The sequence below is a fragment of the Artibeus jamaicensis genome, unplaced genomic scaffold (genome assembly GCF_021234435.1).
Source record: "Artibeus jamaicensis isolate MK-2021 breed Jamaican fruit bat unplaced genomic scaffold, CSHL_Jam_final contig_1015, whole genome shotgun sequence".
In the NCBI taxonomy this organism is placed as follows: Eukaryota; Metazoa; Chordata; class Mammalia; order Chiroptera; family Phyllostomidae; genus Artibeus; species Artibeus jamaicensis.
In genome coordinates this window covers 18,207,773-18,231,510 of record NW_026521194.1, presented here as the reverse complement: position 1 = coordinate 18,231,510, position 23,738 = coordinate 18,207,773, and the positions used below count along the sequence as shown (strand labels likewise).

The 23,738-nt window shown below is 45.9% G+C and overlaps 1 protein-coding gene across 2 annotated transcripts in view; it reads left to right on the top strand.

Moving 5' to 3' along the window:
- NRP2 (neuropilin 2) overlaps positions 1 to 3,555 on the top strand; it is a 116,278-nt gene extending 112,723 nt beyond the window's left edge. For both annotated transcript variants that reach the window (XM_053656886.1, XM_037166050.2), the window contains exon 17: positions 311 to 3,555. In XM_053656886.1, coding sequence (XP_053512861.1) covers positions 311 to 615 — 305 coding nt within the window. In that variant the 3' untranslated portion in view covers positions 616 to 3,555. The remainder of the gene's footprint in view (positions 1 to 310) is intronic.
- Positions 3,556 to 23,738: the final 20,183 nt, after the last annotated feature.

Here is a 23,738-nt window from a genome sequence, read left to right as displayed (position 1 = left end):
ACTTATGATGTGCTGGACACCAAGCACTTTATAAATACTCACTTAGTTCTCCTAACTACCCCATGAGGTAGACTTTACTACTATCCCCATTCTACAGATGAGAGAACTAAGGCAAAGAGAGGTTAAATAACTTGTCCCAAGTTACGCAGCTAGAATGCGGCAGGGCTGGGCTTTAAAGCCAAACAGTGTAAATTCCAGCTTCCCTAGCTGTGCTCCGAAGCTCTGAGCTGGGCTGGGGAGGTTCGGTTAAGTTAGTCCACCCTGCAGGAAGGGGCATCGAGTGCCATCTGTCCTGCCCTTTATGTTGCAGATGAGTACGAAGTGGACTGGAGCAACTCTTCTTCCTCGACCTCAGGGTCCAGTGCCCCTTCGGCCAACAAAGAAAAGAGCTGGCTGTACACGCTGGATCCCATCCTCATCACCATCATCGCCATGAGCTCGCTGGGCGTCCTCCTGGGGGCCACATGTGCAGGGCTCCTGCTCTACTGCACCTGTTCCTACTCCGGCCTGAGTTCCCGCAGCTGCACCACGCTGGAAAACTACAACTTCGAGCTCTATGACGGCCTCAAGCACAAGGTCAAGATGAACCACCAAAAGTGCTGCTCAGAGGCGTGACGGATTGCACCCAAATCACACCTGACGTTTCATTCCAGCAAGAGGGGCTAGTGAAGATTACAGGTTTTTTTTTTTTCCTTTGGAAACTGAATGCCATAATCTCTATCAAACCGGTCCAGGATACCGAAGGTGTGGACAGGACAGAGGGGCAAGTTGAGAAAGGAGAGGAGAGGCAGCCGTGCTGGGGGTTATGACCCGCCCAGCACTGCAGTGGCCGAGTCATTGCTGGGACAAAGATGGGAGCTCATCTCTTTGGGGGGGTCACAGTTCTATTTTGTTTGTGAATTGGTTATTATTATTATTATATTTTATTTTTTTGGTCTGTGAGCAACTCAAAGAGGCAGAAGAGAATGACTTTCCGGTATAGAAGCAGAGAGGTGATCACTATCCTCTACTTTCTCTTTTCTAATCAACAATTGAAAAGCAGAGTCTTTTCAGACTTTCCACCTTTAGGAAAAAAACTCAAAAAAAAAAAAAAAGCCGTCCAGCTTCTCCCAGCCTCTGATCCTCTCCTGACGGACGGGATAGCTGAGGCATAGACTCTGCAGCCAACCGTACAAGCTGCCGTTCCAGTCCTAGGATTTAAGTAGGATGTTGTTGCCTTTAACTTTTTTTATCCAGGGGAAAATTGCCATTTTAGGGTCAGCATGAACAGCTCTTTCTTATTTGCGATTTAAAACAAACCAGAAAGGAAACTTCACACGTCAAAATCCATAGAAAACACCTCCATGTTAGAAATGGACAAGCCTTAACTTGCTTTGTGAATAGGAGCCATTCAGACCAGAATTTATGGCTGTGAGGCTACTTCGTGGGGCCTCTGGTGGTGGTTTTGCTTTTTCTTCGCCCTCCCCCTTGTTCTTTTAAGACATGTACATACACACATGCACATACATGTACACACGTGCGCGCACATGTCACTGGATATTCTGAAAGATGGGGTGGGAGGGGTACAGGCTATCGGTATGTCTTCTCTGTCCGTGTGATGTAACTGGTGCCCCGGGTGGGAAGGAGAGCGGTGGAGAGGGAGCAGAAGGCCAGCCTCTGGTCACGTGACAGCAAAGGCTGAGCAGACTGTACAGAGACGTTCTGAGGAGCCGGTCTCTCCGACAGGCCAGGAAACATTGATTTCTCCTTAGGGTTCACAGCCACCACCTCAGCCTTTCGGGAGAGTCAGAGCTGGGGCATGTGGACGTCTGACCAGAAGTCTGCCAGCTCCGTGAACCCCAACACGACAACAGTGCTTGAGCCCCAGAGAGACTGATACTCTTACACATACACACGCCAGTTTTATGTGTTTTTTATTAAGTGCCTTGAAAAAGGGAAGAAAAATGTATTTTCCCTCCATGTCAAAATCAGTGAATATCATACAAGCGAAGGCATTCCTCCTTCCCTAACCCCAGTGGCTCCACGCCCCGTCGCTCCCCCTCCCCACGTCATCGCTGATCCTACTAATGGCATGAGCCCTGCTACCCCAGTGGCAGTCGTCACCCTAGATGACTCTCAACTACTCCAGAAGGGGCGGCATCAGGAACAGAATGAAACCGTGTGAAGGATGAGATCGTCCGCATCGAGGTCCAAATCCTGATTTTGTAGCAATGCCTGAGGATTGCCAGTGTGCTGGAAATGCATCTGAAACCCAGCCGGTGTGCCCAGACTATTGCATATCAGTGGTAAACTGTCCGACCATTTTTGCTGCTATGGTCTCCCACAATTTCATTTGTCTCATACCCAGGCGAAAGGGGAAGAATGAGTGGGACTGGCCATTTCCTTTCAATGTTAACTTATGGAAACACTAGTTCCAAAGGTGATGTCCCAGTGTTTTGTATGCAGAGAGGGAGAGTTCATACCGACAGCTATTTATTCACATGTGTACGTGTCGTTGCCGCCCTTGAGTTCTCTGTATCTACTGTGTATGTGAATGGTCACGTGGGACTCGGTGTTGTTGTTGTGACTTTGACTTTGACCTAGGGCCTGAGTTAACTGCTGATCTTGGCGTTTGTTGGCACAGTGGTAGTTAGAGGTAAAAAGTAAAGCTGTCAAGCCCAAGGGCTTAGCTTGAGGCACACCCTGAGCTGGGCATTACGGCAGAAGCAAGTTTTTAATTAGTCTACCCTCCTCTTCACCTTCCCATGTCGCTCAGTGTTCCAGAAGCTAGCAAGTCCTAGGGATTTCCGGAAGTAGCCTGCAGAAGAAGAGAAGTTCAAAAACCTACTCTGGGGGTCTGACCGTCTCCTGCCCAGTGGGCCATTTTACAGTTCCCCAAAGACCAGCCTTGTCTCCAGCCTGCAGTTCACCTCTAAGTTATGTACAACTCAACCTGCATCCCCCTATGTCCATATTCACTGTGGGCCCTGAATGCTGAACAAAAAGGCCACCCAGGGCCACATGTAAATACCTCACCAACACTGGAGGCTGGGCTCTGATGAGACAGAAAGACAGTGGGGCCCGATTATATAACGTGGCCAGGGGTACCCTGGTGCATTTGTTGTCTCTATCTGCAGGTGGACTGGCTGACCCATCTCCTTAAGTCATTCCCTTTGGGAAACCCAACTCACAGTATTGGTCTCCTTTTTTGCCTTGTACTGAATGACACATTACCTCCACGCTCTCCCGGACTAGATGGTCACCAGGGCCACAGGGCCCCTTTCTCTCTTAGGTGGGAATGAGGAGTTGGCAGGGATGCGGGTCCAAGGAATGAGCATGAATGGCAGGAAAACAAGGGGAAAAGTTAAACCATCATTCCGAAGGTTAACTTTTCCAGGGTTTGCAGTTAAAGGTATTCGACCATTCACTGGCTGAGCCAGATCGCGGGAACTTGAGAGCTTTTACTGTGATTCTTCAATGTAAAAAGTAAACAAACAACAATGTCAAACTGTGTTTATATGATTTGTATAAAAAGCCTTTTTAAGATTACTATTTAAATAAACATTATACCAGAGATTTTTTGTCCCGTGTTTTTTATTGGAGAAAAAGGAGACCTGGGGTGACCAGATCATCCCAGTCCTCCCAGGACTTCTGGGAAAGTCCTGAGTCTCAAAAACCCCTCAGCCTCCCTCTCTTGGGACATTGGTTCTCGACACTTTCATGTGGAATTAATAGGTTGTCTGTCTGGCTTTTCTAGGAACTGAAAATATGCTGGAGGTGGGTAGTGGGCTACCTTGCCCAGGGCTATTTTAACTCAAAGACTTGCCTGGTAGGTTTCCGAGACAGTGATCTCTACAAATACAGCTCCTAACAGTTGACCAGGGAAGACCTCTCTGTGCAGGTGATATTTAAGCTGATACCTGAAGAGATGAGGAGTCAGTTAAGCAAAGTGTATGGGAACAGCTTTCCACTCTGAGGGACTAGCAGGTAGAGATGCTACTGGGGGACAGGGGCACTGAAGGGCAGGATCGGCAGGGGAGGGTTCCAGACGCGGCTGAGAGCCAGGTAAGATGCACAGTGGGAAGGTGCTGCTGAACCGGCGCCGCTCTTTGGCCTTCCTTAATTCGTGGAAAGGACGGGTCCCTCACCCCCGCCCCCATCTCTCACTGGCTGGTGAGGTCACCAGACCCGCATTTGTGCAACTTCCCTCTCTGCCCTCTCTGCGATCTTCATAATATCGCATGTCTCCTGAGATGCCTGCTCCTATTGTATGACTGACCCAAGCAACAACAACAGAGGTTAAAATGAAAAGCAAATTCCATTTTCCTTTAGTTGAGCTTTTGGGTATTTTAAAAGCCCTAATAAACTAATAATATCTCCTGGTCTCTAGCCATCTAGTGTTTACATAAGGTCTTTTTCCCCCCTTATCTGTATCCTTCTGGAAATGTTTATACAAACCTCAGGGGAGGCAGTGAAATGAAGTTGGAACAGGCCCATCCCTGCGGGAAACAGAACCCATCTGGATGCGAGGAGCCCTTGCCCCCACCACGCTGGTGGTGGTGGAGCCCGAGGAAGAAATGGAAAGATGACTCTTCCAGTTCTCACAAGCTTCAGCCTCTAATCCCAGGCTGAGCTAAACAAAACTCCTGGGGAAAATATTTCCCCCGGGGGGATGGGGGGGGAGCTGAGGGGCTGATGATCAGATTAAAAAATGCTACCTACCCAGGGAGGTCCTCAGAGCTTCCTTCTGTCCAGCCCTGGGCTTCACGATAACTCGAGTGCCCTCTCGTCAGCAAAAGGAGAGGGGTCCTCAGAAGCCCACGGACTGAGACAGAGGCACGCTTGCCCCTGAATTCCCACGCCACGAAGCCTGCTCCCTCCCAGCCAAGGCTGACCCTCCTCAGTCCTTCCTTTGCTCGGTGACCTTGAGGAGAAAGGGGCTCCTGGAGGAAGGGCCTGCCTTCTGTGCTCTCCCTGCACACCGGAGCAAGAGACCACCAAAGGGAGCCCCGAGTTGCGTTATTTCTGCGGCTTATCCAGGGGATGACACCTGTTCCCTCCGTCCCCTGCCATAGGACAAACTGTGTGTCCTATGACACACAGGAGCACTGTTCAAGTGCTGTAGGAGGAAGAGAGCCCTCGGCTGAGGACTCTTGCCCTCCTGGTGGAAGCAGCCTGAACCTCCCCTCGGCCCTCCTTCTGCCCTTGGCCCCAGGCTGGCCTCTCTCCCCACAGAGGATCCAGCCTGAGCAGGCCCACGCAGGTGTTTCAAAGCCCCAACCCAAGCCAGGCGCTTGTGTGCAGAGGCACCCAGCACAGCCCTTCACCAGCACAGAAGCAAAGTCTCTGTGCCGGGGACGTGGGGTCTGAGGATTCGGGGTGTTCTGTTCTGGGCTCCTCACCCAAACAGCAGGCCGGCAAGAGCTGCGGTCAGGTAAAAACCCTCCTCTGTCCCGATTCAAACAGCCCCCCCTGAAAACTGGTGCAGTTTGCTGCAGCCTCTAGAGCCTCCTCACCCCACCCCACCCTCCCCACCCCAGGCCTCATCAGCAGCAGAGCCAGGTTGCCGTGGCTTGGAGCACAGCTCCACTAATAAATCTCCATCCTGCAGCCCTGACTGCCTCCACTGGGAATTGAAGCGCAGCCTTCCGGAGCACCCGCTGCCTGCCCTGCTGCACTGCCAAGCCTCACACATAACTGCCCTGGCAGGGCTTGACTCCAGAGCCAAGGCAGGCAGCCTCTCTGGCTTTGCTCTCCTCCTTCCCCTTTTCCTCCCCCAACCCGTTCGTCTCACCTCTTCTTGAGCAGACACATTTGTATTTTCAGCCAACTATTTTTAAACCTTGTGGGACTTCAAAGAAAGCTTTAGAAGGTTTTCAAACCCACTGTTGCTTCTCTGCCCTTGAACTTGGACATGCTGAGGAGAAGGAAGAGCACCAGCTTAGGGCTTGGAAGACCAGGATTCTCGGTTCCGCCTCTAGTTCTGTGACCTTGGGAAGGCCGTGCACATCTTGGCTTTCCCATCGCTACTGGGCATTTGGGCGACATTAATTTTGAGCCCTGAGCTCTGACAGCCGAGCCAATGGTGTAGTTCTGTTTAGTTGTGTGAATCTGTGTTGTACATGCAGTGAGGATAAAGCTCTGCAGATGCTCCTGTTGCTAAGTCCTTTCCATCTTCCTTTTGCATAGAAGCCGGAGAATATCTTTGGGCTCGATTCTTTTGTGGCACTAGCCCAGATCCAAGCAAGCTCTCTTTCAACAGAATTGCTCTTTTTCCCAGAGCCCTTCACTTGTAACTATTTACCTAGATATTGATGTGCTTACTTGTCTATCTCTCACTAGCTCTTGAAGGAAGAAATTATGCATGCATTTATCCATATGATCAATGTATTTTGTATTAAACGTCTACTATGTATCTTGCTAGATCCTAGGAGACAATAAGCATAACAGAAATGGTCCCTGCCTTCAAGGAGCTTACAGTCAAGAGACAGAGATGTTGGTGAGTCAAATAACCACACAAATCTGTCACAATCACCATGGCAGGAACTATAAAGTGAAGTGTAGAGGGCTGTGTGTTTAGGAGAAGGTCAGGGAAGCCGCCCCTGGGCATCATGTTCAATGGGAGCTGAAATCTCAGGGCGAGTCGGATGACTGGGGTGGGCAGGAGGGAGGGCGTGTCACACGGAGGGGGAAGTACGTGCAGAGATGGAGGCAGAGGGAAATCTGCCTGGAGCAAAGTCAGAGGTAAGGAGAAGGACCTTACTCACCATCACAGAGGGACCTCCAACTCACACCTGCCACTTACTGGGCAAGCACAATAAACATTTGTTGAGTGAATGAATGACTTATCTTAATTCCCCTTTCTGACAGGCATCAAGTCGCCCAGTTTTTATAGACAAAAAGATACCTAATTTTTCAGACAGTAAGACAAACCAAGGTTTTACAAAAGGAAAATAGGAAAAAAAATTTTGAAGCAAAAAATGTGGTAAAATATTTAATAACATAAATAACATGGGCCACCGCATGCCGCCGCCCCCCGTGGTGAGCCACGTACGCTACATTTGGACTATAAGACGCAGCCTCCTTTTCCTCCCAAATTGGGGGGGAAAGTGAGTCTTATACTCTGAAAAGTAAGTGTTTAAGTTCTTCCTAATCACTGCCTGTGCTTATAGTGGAAAAGGCAGAAGTTTCCTAGAGTCTGAACTGAGAAATTATGCCCACATTTCCAACACAGAGATGGGTTACTCGTTTCTGTGTAAAATGATTTTATGACAAACGATACATGATAATTTAGGTTAAATATATTCAGATCAAAATGCTGTTGAAAAAGATTAAACAAATAAAAATATCCCTCTAGCCACTATGGAAAAGTATATGGCAGTTCTTCAAAATGTTAAACATAGCCCTGACTGGTGTAGCTCAGTGGATTGAGCGCGGGCTGTCAATCAAAAGGCTGCTGGTTCAATTCCTGGTTGGGGCACACGCCTGTGTTGTGGGCCAGGTCCCCAGTGGGGGCCATGTGAGAGGCAACCACACACTGATGTTTCTGTCCCTCTCTTTCTCCCTCCCTTCCCCTTCTTTAAAAATAAATAAATAAATACAATAACTTTAAAAATGTTAAGCATGGAGTTACCATTGATTCAGCATTTTCCCTTCTAGATACATGTACCTAGAAGCATTGAAAGCAGGGAGTCAAACAGGCACTTGCTCATCGACGTTCATAGCGACACTGTCCACCTTAGCCAAAAAGTGAACAGTCCGAATGTCCATCAACAGACGAATGGATAGACAATGTGGTTATGAACATGCAATGGAATATTATTCAGCCTTGAAAAAAGGGATGATATTGTGACACGTTACATCAGAGACGATTTTTGAAAATATTCCGCTAAGTAAAACTAAGACAGACACAAAAGGACACATATTACTATATATGATTCCACTGCTTCTAAGAGACGGAAAGCAGATTGGAGGTGACCAAGGACTGAAGGAGTGAGAACAGGGAACCATTATTTAATGGGCACGGACTGTGGTATGATGGGAAAGTCCTGGAAACCGCCAGTGGTGGTGGTCGCATGAGACGGTGAAGGAATTTAATCCCACTGCGTTGTACACTTAATAATAATGGTTCAAATGCTATGTATATTTTTATATTATGTATACTTTACCACAATCTTAAAAAGCATTTTAACAGAAAAAAAAGTTTTTTTAAGCATCTTGCCTTAAAGAAAAACAGTTCTGTATAGTACTTGGGACATATGTAAACTTAAAATTTATTTATTGTTTATCTGAAATTTAAATTTAACTGAGTATCCTATATTTTATCTGGCAGCCCTAAATAAGGGCCTTCCTCTTCATCATGGGCTTCCTAGAACCTTCCCAGGATCCGGGGACCATTCTTTCGAACCCCAAACCCAGCATTTGTGGTCTGATAAAAATGAGTGTAGGAAACAGATGCAGGAAATCAGATGGGTGCCTGGCCTAATTATAGACTCAGCCCTCGACAGAGACCATGGACTGACTCCCTCAGCCCTTGCTCCCTCCATCAGTGAAGAGGCAGAGATGAGAAATCTTGGTTGGGTTTCCCATCTGTTGTTTAATCATCACAGTCCACAAATGCAGTAAAAGCTGATTATAAACCCCTTCTTACGATTGACCACGTGGCTGGAATTACAGTTGCAGATGGCGATGCTCGTGCCTATGACTCAGACGATAGCCTCGTCCCCTGCCATCAACGCGTCTTCACACCAGAGTTGGAAAGAACCCATGGGGTGCCCAGATGCCTAATTGTACCGCCATTTGCACCCATGTCTTCTCGATGAAAGAAACTGTCTGCACAGCTCATCGTACCGCAGGAAACAACAGGTGCAAAAGGCAAAGGCCACTTTGGAACTATCTGAACTGAAGAATATGGCTCCGCGTAACAAGAGCGCCCGCAGACGGGGCGCGCCTGCGCGGATCTGCGGGCGTGAAGGGCCAGGAAGCAGACCGCAGCCGAGGAGCCCGGGCTGCGGTTTCAGGGGGCCCCACCTCCTCCTCCTCTCAACCGAGACGAAAGGCAGCTGGGGAGGGCATCGTGTGAAGAGATGGGTTGTGTCCAATTCATTTTTACTAGGTGCTGACAAGTCACCGCGAAAGTCTGGAAATGAGTAGCGCAGCAAAAACACACGGGTCACAATGCACTGGTGAATGATTACCAGAGGAGAAATTCATTACAGGCTGCTCTCAGCTCCCATCATATAAGGAAGTGTTACATTAACAAGATGGAAGGTCCCTGCGGTCCCCTCCCCAACGCAGCCCCCACTGCCACCCCACTATTTCAATTTGTGTTGCATGGTGGGAGCAAAGCCCAAAGGCAGGGGAAGTTAATTCAGCTATACTAATCAAAAAAAGGGTCACCGTGGCAGCCAGCCCCGATTGAAGCAGATTGGGCCTGCGCGCTCCATGAAATTCTTTCTGCCCGGCCTGTCCCTGCTATGGGTCCCTGTCGTCTAGCACCTACCTACGGCATTAAAACAGGGCAAGTCTTTTTCAGCTGTGTCTGCCATTTGCTTTCCATCCCAGGTGCGTGTGTTTCCCCGCTGACGTGCTGGGCCCTCGCCCCTGTCAATCCCGGGTTAAGCATGGGTTTCTATAACCTTTGCTGACACAGATAGAGACAGATGTAGGACCCGGGAGGTGCCAGCATGGAACCTGTGCTGGAGACCGTGGGACGACCAAGATGGGCAAGACACCCTGGATTTGGATCTGCTCTGGACCAACATGTTCTGGGGAGACTGGGAACAGACAGTCTCATTTTGCAGTGGCCAGGAGGACATTATAGATCCAGTGGCCTTCAAATCCTTGCTTTTCAGCGTCACATTCAGTCATCGCCTCATTCTCTTTATAACCTTGATTCTCTAATTACCCCTTCCCACATCACAGAATCACAGGCCACAAATGGAAGGGTAGCAGAGAGTCAACAGTACACAGACAGATGGGTCAATGGTTCTTCCTTAACGGGATTTCTGCTCCTTCAAGCTGCCATTCGCTTGCAGCGAAAGGGGCGGGCCAGCCGAGTCTGCTCTTAAAGTCGAATGCATAGCCAGGCCCAGGACAGGAGGGCTCTGCCCGGAGGGGGCTCTCCACAGGTACCCTCCTCTGGAGACCAGAAAGATCAGTTCTCTGGCCCTGCCCCTTCACCCAGCATCTCACCACCGAGAGGCCCTGGTCCACTTGCTGTTGCAAATATCAGCCTACAATGGATGAGCAAGCCCCAGATCAACCGGAAGCCAATCGGATGTTAAATATGAAACCTCCCCGCAGCTGGCTGGACTGAAAGGTGCCGTTTCATCCCGCAGTCTTCTCTGGGCTTAAGGAAAAGAGAGTGCACCCCTCCGAGAGCAACACCGTGGAGACACGCCCTCTGCCTTCCCGGCATTGGGAAAACCTTCAAAACCGTTCAGTTTGTCTAAGCCCCATCCATCTTTAATGTCAGAGTCTACATTTTCTCCTCTCCGTTTCAAAGCAGCCAAAAAAGAAAATGTCACTGCATTTGGGGCTGTTTCAAAAGCCGGGCTTAGACGGATGTTCTATTTCATGCTCGCAGCCCCGGTGTTTTCATCTCCTGTGGAGTCTGCAGGGGCGGCATCCTCACCACCCCCACCCCGTGTTCACTGGGCGCCTTTCTGTCTCCTCCCTCCTGTGAGCTCCTACTTGCCTCGGAGCTCCTGGAGCTCTCTTTGCAACTGCAGCCATGCTAAGAGGACAGGTTAATTTTTACTGGACGGAAGAGAGATCGCCAGGTGTGGCCGCAACACCCCCACCGCTGGAGCAGCTGATGCACCTTCATCTCCCCTGTGCTGCCTCACAGCAACCGCATTCCCCCAGCTTGTCCCCACCCGGCAGGTCGGCTGGGGATGGTGTCTGACCTCCTCTCCCTGAACAACTTAAAGTGACCCTTTCACCTGTGACAGGCAGGGGGCAGTTCAGACGAAGGTGACAGTCAGACTGCATCCCTGATGGCCCCTGGCTCACCCAGGAGCAAGGAGCTGATACACTGATTGATACCTGGCGGGAGGCTGTCAGCAGGGAGAACTCAGGAGGAAGATAAGGGACTCAATCAGTGTCAGGCCTGTCCTGAAACGCATAGATGTAAATCACTTTGGCTCAAGATCCTCAGCTGCTGGTGTGGAGAAGGGCGAGTAGGTAACAGAAAACGGGGGGCCGTGTGGGCCGCTGGCTCTGGGATGGCCCAGGCGGTGGCCTTGGCCCTGGAGGGACAGGCACAGGACTCCTCCTAGAACTCCACCCACCCGTCCTCAGCCCAGCGGAGGTGCAGCCCTTCCCTGAGTTGATCACAGAGGGTTAAAATATAACCCAGGTTGAAAATATGCATATAATCTAAATGAACTGAAGAGTACGAGAACTATGTCACAACAAGGCTTTCGCATCTTTTCCAACCAGCAGCCCGGATGACTGACGTGGGGATCTCCCCCGCTGCCCTCCCACCCTCTGCAGGAAGGCAGAGGAGCTCGTGGTGACAGGTCTTGTCCTGTCCTTGCTCACCGTGGTGAACTGTGAGGAAAATGGGCCCCAAAGGCTTAGCCTCTCAACAAGAAAAGGTTTCTCCAGTCCAGAGAGCCCCAGACTTCGGCCAGCAGCTCCCGGCCAGGTTGCCGATGTGATTAGCACTGGCCAGGCCCATTTTAGAGAATGTTTTTCAGTGTGTTTTAATTAGACATTTAAAAAATATTAATTTTTTTTGTCCAGGGGACATAGATTCCTGAGTTGGAAATAATGAATGGATTAGTGATTAATTAATTGCTGGCAGGTGTGGGGAGAAGCCATCCATGGCTTCCTAGAATTTTTTTTCCTTTTCTCTCTTAAGATTGTTCTTTCTTATTTTAATTATTATTATTTTTTTGCTACCCCAAGACTTCTCTTATCAAATAGTCGAATAAGCTAAACGAATGGAGTTCACTGAGACCGAACTGCTCAGCAGGGCGTTTCATCGGAATCACAGGATTGTTGTCTCCTAGTCGCGTATCCAGGTGCCTGGAAGCCTTTCCTGGCGGTGGATTTGGGCTCCGAAAGTGCACTCTTAGCGTCGCGTTGATCCTCCTTCTGGTGCGGAGGGCGTGGCTGGATCGAAAGGAGCAGTGAGACTGGGTGGTTTGTGGTTCCTCCTGCCTAATAAGGAACCAAAGCGGTTACATAACAAGGCCACGGACTTAGTCCCACCCTCCTGCTTCACCATTCACGCCTGTGTCTACACCACACAAACGCATGTCACGGGTGTACCATCCGGCTGCTGAACGGGCCAAGGCCAAGGGGCTGCTATGTGCCTTTGGCTGCCAGCAGCTCTTGGCTCTGCTGGAGGGCTGCTGTCACGGTTATCATTTATTTACATGGGAACAAGTAAGTCTAACCCAGTGATCCATATCCATGTCCTCGAACCCAAGCCAGGGCCAGAGGAGGGGCGACAGGCAGGCCGTGTGCTCATGGACAAACCCCCCCAGCACTAACCTCTCCAGGAACGTGGGCTTTGTTTGCAGCTCTGTCCTTTCCAAGGGGTCGGCCACTCAGAACAGCTACGGTGCTGTTGGACTGTTCCATAGCTGTTGGACAGCTATGTAGGACTGTTTCCTGAATGAGGGCGCAGTCATATCTAACTCCAAGAGGGGGCCACGGGGACGTGGGCCTGAAATGGTGTTAGAATTATTGGCTGCTTCAAAATGAGTTATGGGCTTTAGGACATTGGGCGCTCCCTTAGGAGGGAGGACCTAGGCTATCTCCTCATAAGCAGATAAACTGCTATGCCATGACCATAGATTTATCCAGAAATAATGATTGGTAGGATTCAGAAGGAATGGAAGGGGAGTTTTAAAAGTGGGTCTCTGGTGACCACTATGACCTCCAGCCCAAAGTATTTGTCTTTATATTGAGGCAAAGCTGAAAGTAGTTTGCTGTGTGACTGATGGAGCCCTGAAGATTCTTCGCCAAGCTTTTCAGTAACCGGGAGTTGGAAGGTAAGGGGTGGGGGTGCAGCAGGGAAAGAGGGTGGGAGTGGGGATGCTGCAAGGCAGGAAGCTGGCCCAGAAGTGAGAGTTGCTTCCACGGGCTTCTAAATCCATGCAGGCGGGACTCAGCCAGAGGGAGGTTTCCCTGTGCTTCTTTCTCGATCAATCTTTTTTCTTCTCCCCCAAGTTTGGAAGCTTTGAAGGACTAGAAAATTGGGGTAGGGATCCCTAAGAGGTTTCCTAAAGTAGCCATGTATATATAGTGTTTTTAATCCTCAAGGATAAACTACGGGGTAGCTATTTAAAAAATGAGGAAGCTCTTTATGTATACATATGAAAAGATATATAAGGCATATAATTAAGCAAAAGGGCAAAGGGAACAACCATGTCCAGCATGCATGACAGGCTATATACGTTGCAGGCTCGTGCGCAGAATAAAACTGGGGCAGCAGAGTGCAGTCGCTAAGAATTTCACAGCAGCCATAGCAGAGCATTGAAACAAGTGCAGGGCCCTCCTGAACGTGGGTCCTGTGTGACTGCTCATTCCACACCCGTGAGGCCAGTCCTGCTAGCCTGCTACCATGCAGTAAACTGAAATTTTGAATAGTAAACAAATAATCAGGTTTACCTATTCAGGGCAGAGGGGCAAGAACTGGGAGGAAGAAGGAAGGGGAGAAAGAAGAATTTCCATTGTACAAGGGGTGACCCAAAAAGCTCGGAATTATCTTCTAGAAGGCAGGCCCTTGTAGTACAGGCTTGCTCTGCTAGGTGAATGATCTAGGAACCCATCTGTATCACTGTACCTGCTGGTGTTGTTGTGAGAGGGTGTGTTCGGCTTCAGTGAATTATTTTTTTGAAGACTCGGTGAGTTTGACACCCCATTTCATGATGCGTGATTTATGAGCACACTGGCCCACACCATGCTGAGTGGGCAGCAGTTTTTGACCAAAAATGGCATGACCCCTGTGCCCCCACCCTCCCTATTCACCCAATATCACCTCAAGCAACCTTTTTTTTGTTTGTTTCCCCCAGTGAAAAAAGTCCTCAAAGGCGAATGTTTTACCAATGTGAAAGAGGTCAAACAAAAAAACAGCAGAAGTGCTAAAAGGCATCAAAATCAACAAGTTCAAAAGCTGTTTTGAGCAGCGAGAAAAAGAAGTCTCCACAGGTGTATTGCATCAAATGGAGAGTGCTTTGAAGGTGACTGAAGTTTAAACGTGTAAGAATAAATACACAACTGTTTCTAAATAAATTCCAGTTTTTGGAGGGTCCCCCCTCATACACTGACTTATATTTTTTAATGGTTGAGTCATGTGGATGAGTTACCTAGACCAAAAATGAAAGAATGAAGAAAAAGCCCTCAGGGATCTAGAAAAACCCATGTCAACCCTAAACAATACAGGGGCTCCCACTCACATGGCCCAGTGACTACACGTGACCACATGCAGGTTCTGGGGTGGGAAAGCTCAGAGAACAGAAGCATCTGGTAGTAATGACTCAAGCATCTGGTGGTAATGACTAAAGCCACTACTCACTCACTTGCCAGTGGACTTAGATTTCTAGGAAGCCCAATAAAACAGGAACTGTCACCTTGCTCTGTGATCTCTGGGAGGTGCTGTGGAACTTTGCTAATCCCCAGGCACCCAGGCCAGGACATACTTCCACAGCTGCCCTGTAGGTTAATAAGTGCTACTCTTGCGAACAAAGGGACTCCAGATCACTAAATGTGTAGGCTGGGTGAATGTACCACTAAAAACAGTCATAATCAGTCATAACAAGAAGTTTCAAGTTTAACTATAAAGACGAGATCGTGTGTCTCCAGAGTGGAATAACCTGGAGATCTGGGAGCAGAACATGAGATGCTCCTAACGACGAAGAATCATAATACTGTGCATGGGTTGGGTATCTACAATGTGCCCGCTGAATTATTCACTTAATCCCCATGATTCCCTGCAAGGCAGGTCCTGCTGTTTTTTCTCATTCTAGAGCTAAGGTACCTAGAGTCCAAAGAGAAAAAGTAACTTGCTGGATAGTTCCCTGTAAGTAAAGGATTGAGCCAGTTTGGAACAAAGACATCCTGGCCCCAAAGCCCATGTTCTAAACCATGAAGCACAGAGAAGGGAAGCCCCAATTTTATTGTCAATAATCCATATAACATCAAACTAAACTATAATAATTCATCTCAGCTGTTCCACTCAACAAAGTCCTCTTCTGTCCAGAACACAATAGGGCCGATTTGGAAGTAAGGTCTGCCTACTTTCTTTCAGGTAGACATGGCTATGAATTCTTTTATTCCATCAAGTCAAATGAACTCCAGGGTCCCCATTGTTTGAGGCCAACATTAAAGCTCAGTATGGCCCTGCACCCTCTTTCCTTGGAAATATTTCTTAAATTGTAACAACTTGACAGCTCTTGGGGTCAACTCTCTCAAGACTTATCCACAAGCCTCCAAGTAATATCAGAGGTTGAGGCAATTAAGAAGAGTGATAGGGAATTACTTCCAAGAATATAGATAAATCAATAAAATAATCCAGTCCCAGAAGGTCAAGATCAGAGGCAGATGTTGGCATTCCTTAGCTGAGGAAGACTCTAGGACTCAATTCAAATTGGCTGTAGAAATAACATGAAGGTTAAACAAAATTCCACTGTTCCCTTGGGAAATTTTCCCGCTCTGAATTGCCTAGGACACTAGGCTCATGTATCTGTGTAAGAGAACTGTGCATATATTTGTACCATCTAGAATGCCTTGCATTTGGCATCCACTAAACTGTGGCAACTACTTTGATGGAGAAACCAACCTCAGATATATCAATGTATCTTTCTTTCCTGGCACCTAAAACATGACAAGGCACAAGACAGGTTCTTGGTGTATGTTTGTTGAAATGATGAATGAATGAATCAATCAATCAATGAATGACTCAGCAGTCAATTGATTACTGTCATAATCCTTTAATGGCCATGTTATACAAGTAATATCTCATTATTATAATGCAGCCCCTCCCTGCAGACAACCAATGAAATACTCAGATGTTTGTTATTCTATTGACACTTGGTGATAATTGCTATAAACTCTATTCCCAATAGGCAGAGACTGGAGATGAAGCAAAACCAATATCCAATTCCCTCACAAGAATTATGAAGTGAAAACAAAACATCTTGAACATAGTTAATAGAGGAACATTTTGCAGATTAGTTTAATGTGTTGCCCTTGAATTCCTAAATGTATTTGTGTGAAACCATCAACTAACTACTCAATAAATGCTTTAAAGCTTGTTTAGCTTGTTCAAATTTAAAACATTAAGAGAGAGAAAAGAGGTTTGGCTGATTTTTATCAATTCAATACCCAAAGTAGTGTGGAAGGAAATAAAAACAGCTGGGGTTTATGTAGTTGCTAATTTAGTTGAAGAATAATCATCCATTTAAGCAAAAGTAATTCCTCTGCCACATCTGGAGTAGACCAATGTAGAGTGGCTTGGTTGTCAAAAAAATTTACTTATTAGAAAAAAATGTATATTTTTATGAACATTGCCATGCAGCCTTACCCTTTTTATTTCATTTTACGTTTCAGAGTAATAATACACAGGAAGCAGGAAGGTGGCTTGGAGACTTTTATGAGATAATAAAGCCAGGCTTTCTTGGGAGAGAGACTAGCCGAACTTTGGCCAGGTGATGAGATACTAGAAGAAGGTCAAAGTACCACAGGTCTCTAGTGAAAGCTGCAGAATGAGAAAATCTGCCGGCAGCTTGTGAGAAGATGCCAACAGATTGGTCTAATATGCTAAGAATAATTGAAAATCAAGAAGCTTTGCTTAAAGGATAAAAAGGAGAAGTAGCACTATGAGTAAACGATGGTTGATAATAATCAAAATCTGGTGGAACAAAGCACTTAACCTAAACATAAGATTTTTATACAGTAGTTCTTTGAATGTTGTTCTAAGTTAGGTGTCAACTTCTATGTTGTCCTTACAATTTTGAGTTATATTTAGATCTAAGATCTGTGTTTCCACTTTTCTCAAAATGAGTGATTCTCAAAATGTATCTGCATCTGAATCCTCAAAGAGTCTAATTAGGTAGATGTAGGGTTATGACTCAGGAATCTGTGTTTTAACAGGACAAGGGTGATAGGTCCTAGGTAATTTGAAGCAAGAAATTCACATCTCACTTTTGAGAGGCTTCTCTTATGATTTATGTACCAGGTAATGTCCTGGATCCATGCAGCTGGAGCAAGGAATCACCTCCAGTTGGAAATTTGTCAAAATTACAGGCGTAATGAGAAGACCTCCAAGAGGTCAGAGGGTAGCAATCTTGTAATTTAAATGCAATGTCATCAAATAACTACTCCATAAATGTTTCGAAGCTTACGTAGTTTGCTCACATTTAAAACATTAAGAGAATGCAAAGAGGTTTGAATGATTTTTACAAATTCAATACCAAAAGTAGCATGGAAAAAATAAGCTGTATATTTGTATAATGGCAAATTCATAATAGAGTTTCAGTGTCTAGGATGCATGCCTCTCTCTCTGGAGGTAATGATCTGATAACAAACTTCAAACTAATTTCTTAATGCCTGCCTCCGTTAGGAAGTCACTGTTTGGTTGCAAATCTTCATTTTTCCCTGTTCATCTACCTCTCCAGGTAAGACATGTCCAAATCTGCCTTACCAGTTTCAAAGCACGTTCTTCTGATTTAATTGCAACCTTCTCCTCAATTAAGAGGACCTGGGAAGAAAATTGAATTAATGAAATGGAACCTTGCACTGGATAGCACTTGGCCTCTTCCCATATCTATATGCACATACCTCTCTCTTTCTCTTATCTGTTTGAGAGATCCATGTGGCAATATGGCCCTAATACCAGGAACCTTTGTAATTTTGCTTTGTGAAAGCCTCTTACCTGGGTTCTGCAGAGGGCCTATTTTTCATGAACCCATCAAGGCACACATTCACCTAAAGAAGTACTATAAGCTAAGACATACAAAGACACATCCTTTCATAGAGACAGTCAGCCCCCATTGGCTCAGTAGAGCCACAGATTTCTCTGAGGGCCCATTTCCTAAAGCTTTCATCATTCTAGAGGCTCTTCTGTCCCCTCTCTCCAAGGTGCCTACCGCAGTCTCCCAATTATTAGCACCATGACAACCATCAAGGAGCACAAGCTTTGGGCAATGCAACTTCCTCTAGTGGGTATGTGCTTAACTCAGGAAGTCAGTCTTCCATACTCATCTGTCCTCTTCCCATCCACTACTAATAGCAGATGGCAAAGGCATCAAACCCTTGCAGGAAGCCCTGCTCTATAGCACAGTATGAGAAAGCACAGAGCATTTGGCTTCAGACATTAATTTGTGTGACCAACAGCAAATTACTTAGCCTCTCTAGGCGTCATTTTCCTCCTCTGTTAAAGGGGCATTTCTACCTTCTGGGTTTGTGAGAATTTGAGATAATGTATCCAAACACCTGGGACATAATAGGTGTTCAATAAATGGTAGTTATTATTTTATGCATGAGCCTTAGGCTAATGTATGTGTGAACATTTAGTTATTAATTAGAAAGTAAATGAAAGCTGGCTGGAGGGAATTGCATCTGACATTTAGCAAATTATTTCATTTAGATGTGCTGATGCAAAACTATCACATCTTATGAAGAAAGATGAAAATAAATCTGGCTGACAAAAGATATTTTAACAAATACTCAATCTCCCTCCAACATCCTCTCAGTCCACGGTCACCTCACTGTAATTTGTATGCTTTTGGCAGAGGCTTTTGTGCCTTTCCCTCTCTCTTGTCATAGTCAATCACTGACTGATTAGGGGCCAGATTCTGCCCAAAAAACCTTTTTGAGTGACCGCTCCAAAAAAAAAGGAACTCCCCTTGCTTTTTCCCTGCAAATGAGATTGCCACCAAATAAGGTCGGGGGTTAGTAGGGTCTCTCTAAATTACTCCTAGGCTGAGATCAGCTCAGCTGGTATATTGTAATACAGAAGACTAAAATACCTGTCCTTCTGGGCACCCCATTTGATTGACAGGCAAAGAGTACCTGCCACCATCCATGTAAAGCACCTTGTGGGAGACATATTGTGAGATTCAATTCGCTGGTAGAACCATGGTCTACTACAGAGAAAACAGCCCTTCTCTTCCAGCTGATGAGAGAAAATGACCAGGACACGGGGCAGACCAGAAAGAGAAAAGCCATGTAGATTCATCATATCCTTATCTGGGAAATCAGTGGACAGAAGGATGAGAAAAGGAAACACAGCTAAGAATGATGATCCGGGAAGACATTTCTAGGGCAGAGAGCAATGCACCAGAGAAGAGTTAGGCTGGGAGAGAGGAAGAGGGATTAAGAGGCTAAGGTTGCCATTCTTTGCAGAAGAGTCAGTGATAGAACCAACCGTCAGTCTTAGAGAAGAAAGAAGCTGAAGCCACCAAGTTTTACAAAAAGATAAAACTGGAAAAGACAAGACAGGAGACTGTAAGAGGAAATTTATTGCTGATATGCTCCTGTTGGAAAAGATTTCAGATCCCGAGACTGAAAAGAGAAGAGATTGGTACTTTTAACGTGTGGTTCTCTCGCGCTGAATCACACATGGGTAAATGGTGCTCTCGGGGGCCTCATCGGGAGTTTCACTGCCTCTCAATCTACCTGGGAGGAGGATGTATTAGAAAGTCCAACCCAATGAACTTTGCAAAAGGGCTGTGATTAGCTTCAGAAGGTTCCAACTGTGCAAGCAGCCAATATAATAAGCTCACATGTTGTGACTGATTACACCCATTACCATTCCTGCATATTTCTGCCTTCTAATGCTCACAGAGGAGCGGGAAAGAGAGTTAGGCAAACATCTTTGGGACTGGTTTATTAAGCTAATATACCAGGCATTGCCCATTTTGCATCCCAAGAAGCCATCAAGCCCTTTGAACTTAGCATTTTCATTAGAACTCATCTATTTTAAATAATGATACAGTAAGTCTTTGCAGTGCTTTTTATCCAAGGATCTCAAAATACATTACCATTACTGCTGATTCTCAGCATTCGGTGGATAGTATCACATTAATTTTCTAGATGGTTAAACTAAAGCATCTAACAGTGAAATGCAAAATCAGCGGCAAAGGTAGGAAAAGAGTTTAGAGTCCTCTGAGTCCAGCTCTTACCATTTATCTACATAACTATGCTTATTGGTACATGCCAATATCTAAATGCACTATTATGAGGTAGGAGCAAGCGAAGACTTTACAAATGACTGTCCATTTGCAGAGGACATTGGTCATGTTGGTGGCTGCCTGGCATCTTCTAGCTATGCTCCTTCTGCTTCTCCTCTGCACCTGCAATGCAGACGTGTGACCCAGGCCCTGCCAATCAGCTGCAGTGGTGGGAGCAGCAAGTCTAGTTTCTCACACAGGAGTTGCAGCAGAGCAAATTACAGTGTCAAGTTCATGCTGGTGGCAGCATTGGCTTCCCCATCAGACCAGTTTGACAGCATAGTTGTGGCATGTTCCTAAAAGTTCAGCCTCTAACCTGGCTCTTCAGGCTGGTCAGTGACACCCTTTCAGCAAACTCCCTCTCTGCACAGTCAGCCAGACTCAGCTTCGTTGCTTGCAGGTAAAAATCCTGACAAGTATTGCTTTATATCCCATGGAAAATAGAGGTTCACAGACTTCCTTTTGTACTTTGAGATGGGTTGATAACTGATTATCAATCCATTTTAAAAATTAAATGTCAATTTACTTGATTTGTATACAGTGTTTATAAACATATAGTATTTTTTAAAGATTTTACTTATTTATTTTTAGGGACAGGAAAAGGGAGGGAGAAAGACAGGGAGAGAAACATCAATGAGTGGTTGCTTTCTCAGGCACCCCCTACTAGGGACCAACCCAGACATGTGCCCTAACTGGGAACTGAACCAGCAAATCCTTGGTTCACAGGCTGGTACTCAATCCACTGAACCACATCATCCAGGGCTAAATATGTAGTATTTATTGAGCACCAGCTAAGTGTAAAACTCTGTGCTAGGTATTATGGGAAATATTTTCTGAGTGCCTACTATGTGCTCATATCACACTGAGGGTTGAGGATGTAAAAAAAAAAAAGCAAAACCAGACAGAGTCACTATCTCCTCCCAACCCAAGAGCTGACTGTCTACAGGAAAAAGCTCACAGTAATTGAAGAATCGCATCTAGAACTATAGAATTGCCACCATGATAAGTGAAGGGCAGAGAAAGTATCCCCGAGGGAAAAATATGTTAGGACAAGATATATCTTTGAAAAGAACACACTAGAGCCCATTGGAAAATAAACTGGAGAGAAATCAAAATAGATGCAGACAGATCAGTCAAGAAGAAATTTTAATAATTCAGGAGGAAGCTGATAATAGCTTAGACTAGAGTGATGGGGTGAGATAGAGAGAATGACAAATTTAAGAGGCATTTATTAGGAGGTCAAATCAAGAGTACTTGGCAATGAACTGGATATGAGGGAAAGACAGAGGGCCGAAGGTGACATGAGCCACTGAATAGAGGGTAGTGTCTGTCCCTGGGAGAAAATCAGATCTGAGGGGGACATGACCAGCTCAGTCTCAAGCATGTTAAATGATCTGCTTTGAGGCATCCATGAGGCCTGGAGCTCAGAGCAGAAGACTGGACTGGAGGCATGAAGTTGTTCTTGTGTAATTGAAATCATTGTGCGAATGGGGGTCTTAGGGAAGAATATAGCTTGAAACAATATAGAGCCTTGGGCCTGTTCTTCAGGAGTGTAAATTATAGGTCTCAAAATTCAGAGAACCACCCACCCATCATTGCCAAAAGATAATGATAGTCTGCCTATAAAACATCAACAAGGTGAAATGCTTTACACGAAGAAACATGTGTTGATTCTCACGCTACAAACTCCACTACGACAGGGATCACACACTCAGGAGCCTGCAGACCGCTCTCAGCCAGTGGGCTCAGCAGGGCCGGGCCACGAAGCAGAGCATATGTATTTTTTCAAAGGGTCAACTGATCTGCGCCCGGACAAATTACTTCCAGTCATAATACCTGTATCTCTGTCCCTCCATTAAGTCCTCCACTGTTTGAAATAACTACTAAGGTTTGTATTAACCTGAAAGGACCTTGACTGAAACAGTATTTAACCAGATTTCTAGAGTCAGACCAGTTCTCTGCTTCTGACTTAGAAACAGTCTTCAGTTACTATTCATTGTTTTTCCTACCAAAATCCCCTATTTTTCTATTTCCCAGTAACATTGATACTCCCAGAAGACTGCTCTTTTACCCCAAACACTTTCCCTACCTATTAATACTGTCCCTAAAACCATTTTCAAATGTCTTACACTCTGGCCAGAGTTGAAGCACCCCCAAACCCCTGCATTTATTCAAATTCATGCCACTGGTATTATGTGGTGTGAGGATAAGTGAGCGGAAGAACAAGAGCTAAGCGTTCCTTAGTGCTATAACAGAGCTTGCGATTAGAACCACTAAAGGAGGCCAGCTGAGGGGGAGGGACAGTTTTTGGAAGTCAGTAGCAGAAGTGAAGAAGGCAGAATTCTAGAGTAATCTTGAAGATGGTCTAGGGAAGAGGGAGGAAAGTGAGAAAAACTAGAAAATAATGGGAGGCTCAAGCTCCCAGCGTTAATTCTGGCCTCTGCTTTATATTTGTATATTTGCCTGTACATCTAGAAAACATGTTCCATTTATATGCAGTCAGATATTTTTGCTTTTCAATATTCCTCTGCAGTAATATTTTTCATGCAGTAATAGCAACTGACAGTTATTGACTAAACCTGATAAGTAGTTGAAGGATCTGTTTCTTAGTTTAGTATTACAACACACACACACACACAAGCATACACAAAAACAAGTTCTTCTCCCTCTTTCCCATCCTCCAACCCTGAACTGTAATTATCAAACAGGGACCTGAAACTAAGCAGACCACCAGCGTCCACATATAGCAAAGCAGCTGTTGGGGTGTGTTCTGTTTCAGCACCCAGTAGGTGAGTCGGCCACCTGCTTTGACTCCGGTTGCAGTTCCCAAGGCAAACATCCTTCTCGAGACACTACACGGCACCTGAAACAAGATTACTGTTGGTACTGTGCACAGAATCTTGGCTGGTGTAGGTAGTAGCTTGTCCCCACAGTTCCCTCTCTGTTAACATCTGGTGGGACTTCTGTCAACAAAATTACACCAACACTTGCAGAGTATCTGGCTCTTAGTAAACACTCTTAGTGAAAGTAAAAAGAAAATCCAGTGAAAATGAGCCATGTCTAATCTGCGTGGCTATAATAAATCACTGAGTGCCAAACGCATAGTAAACACCATATAAACTTAGCTGTTAGTGTTGTTGTTGTTATTATTATCTAGAGTCACTGTTGCTTCTTGTTCACAGTCTGGGAACCCAGAAGGGCCTCTCTCACTCCACCCCTCTAATTAAAATACTATCACAACTTTCAGGGAAGTCTAAACCATACTTCTCTGTCATACACAAACAATTAGAGAACATGGTTGCTCATGCATTGGTGATGGGAGCAGACACAGCAGAAGAACTTCAGAGGGCAAGCTGGACACAACTTTCAAACCACAAACACAAATGCTTTTCAACCCAGCAGGTCACACTGGTGTATTTATCCAGCAGATTAACTCACACCCATGTGGTAGACAACACATGTAAGATATTTCATTTCAGACCTCGAAATAAAGTGAAAACAAACCCAGTGTCCATCAATAGTGAGTTCGTTAAATAAACCTTAATACAAGTGCTAAATGTGAATGTT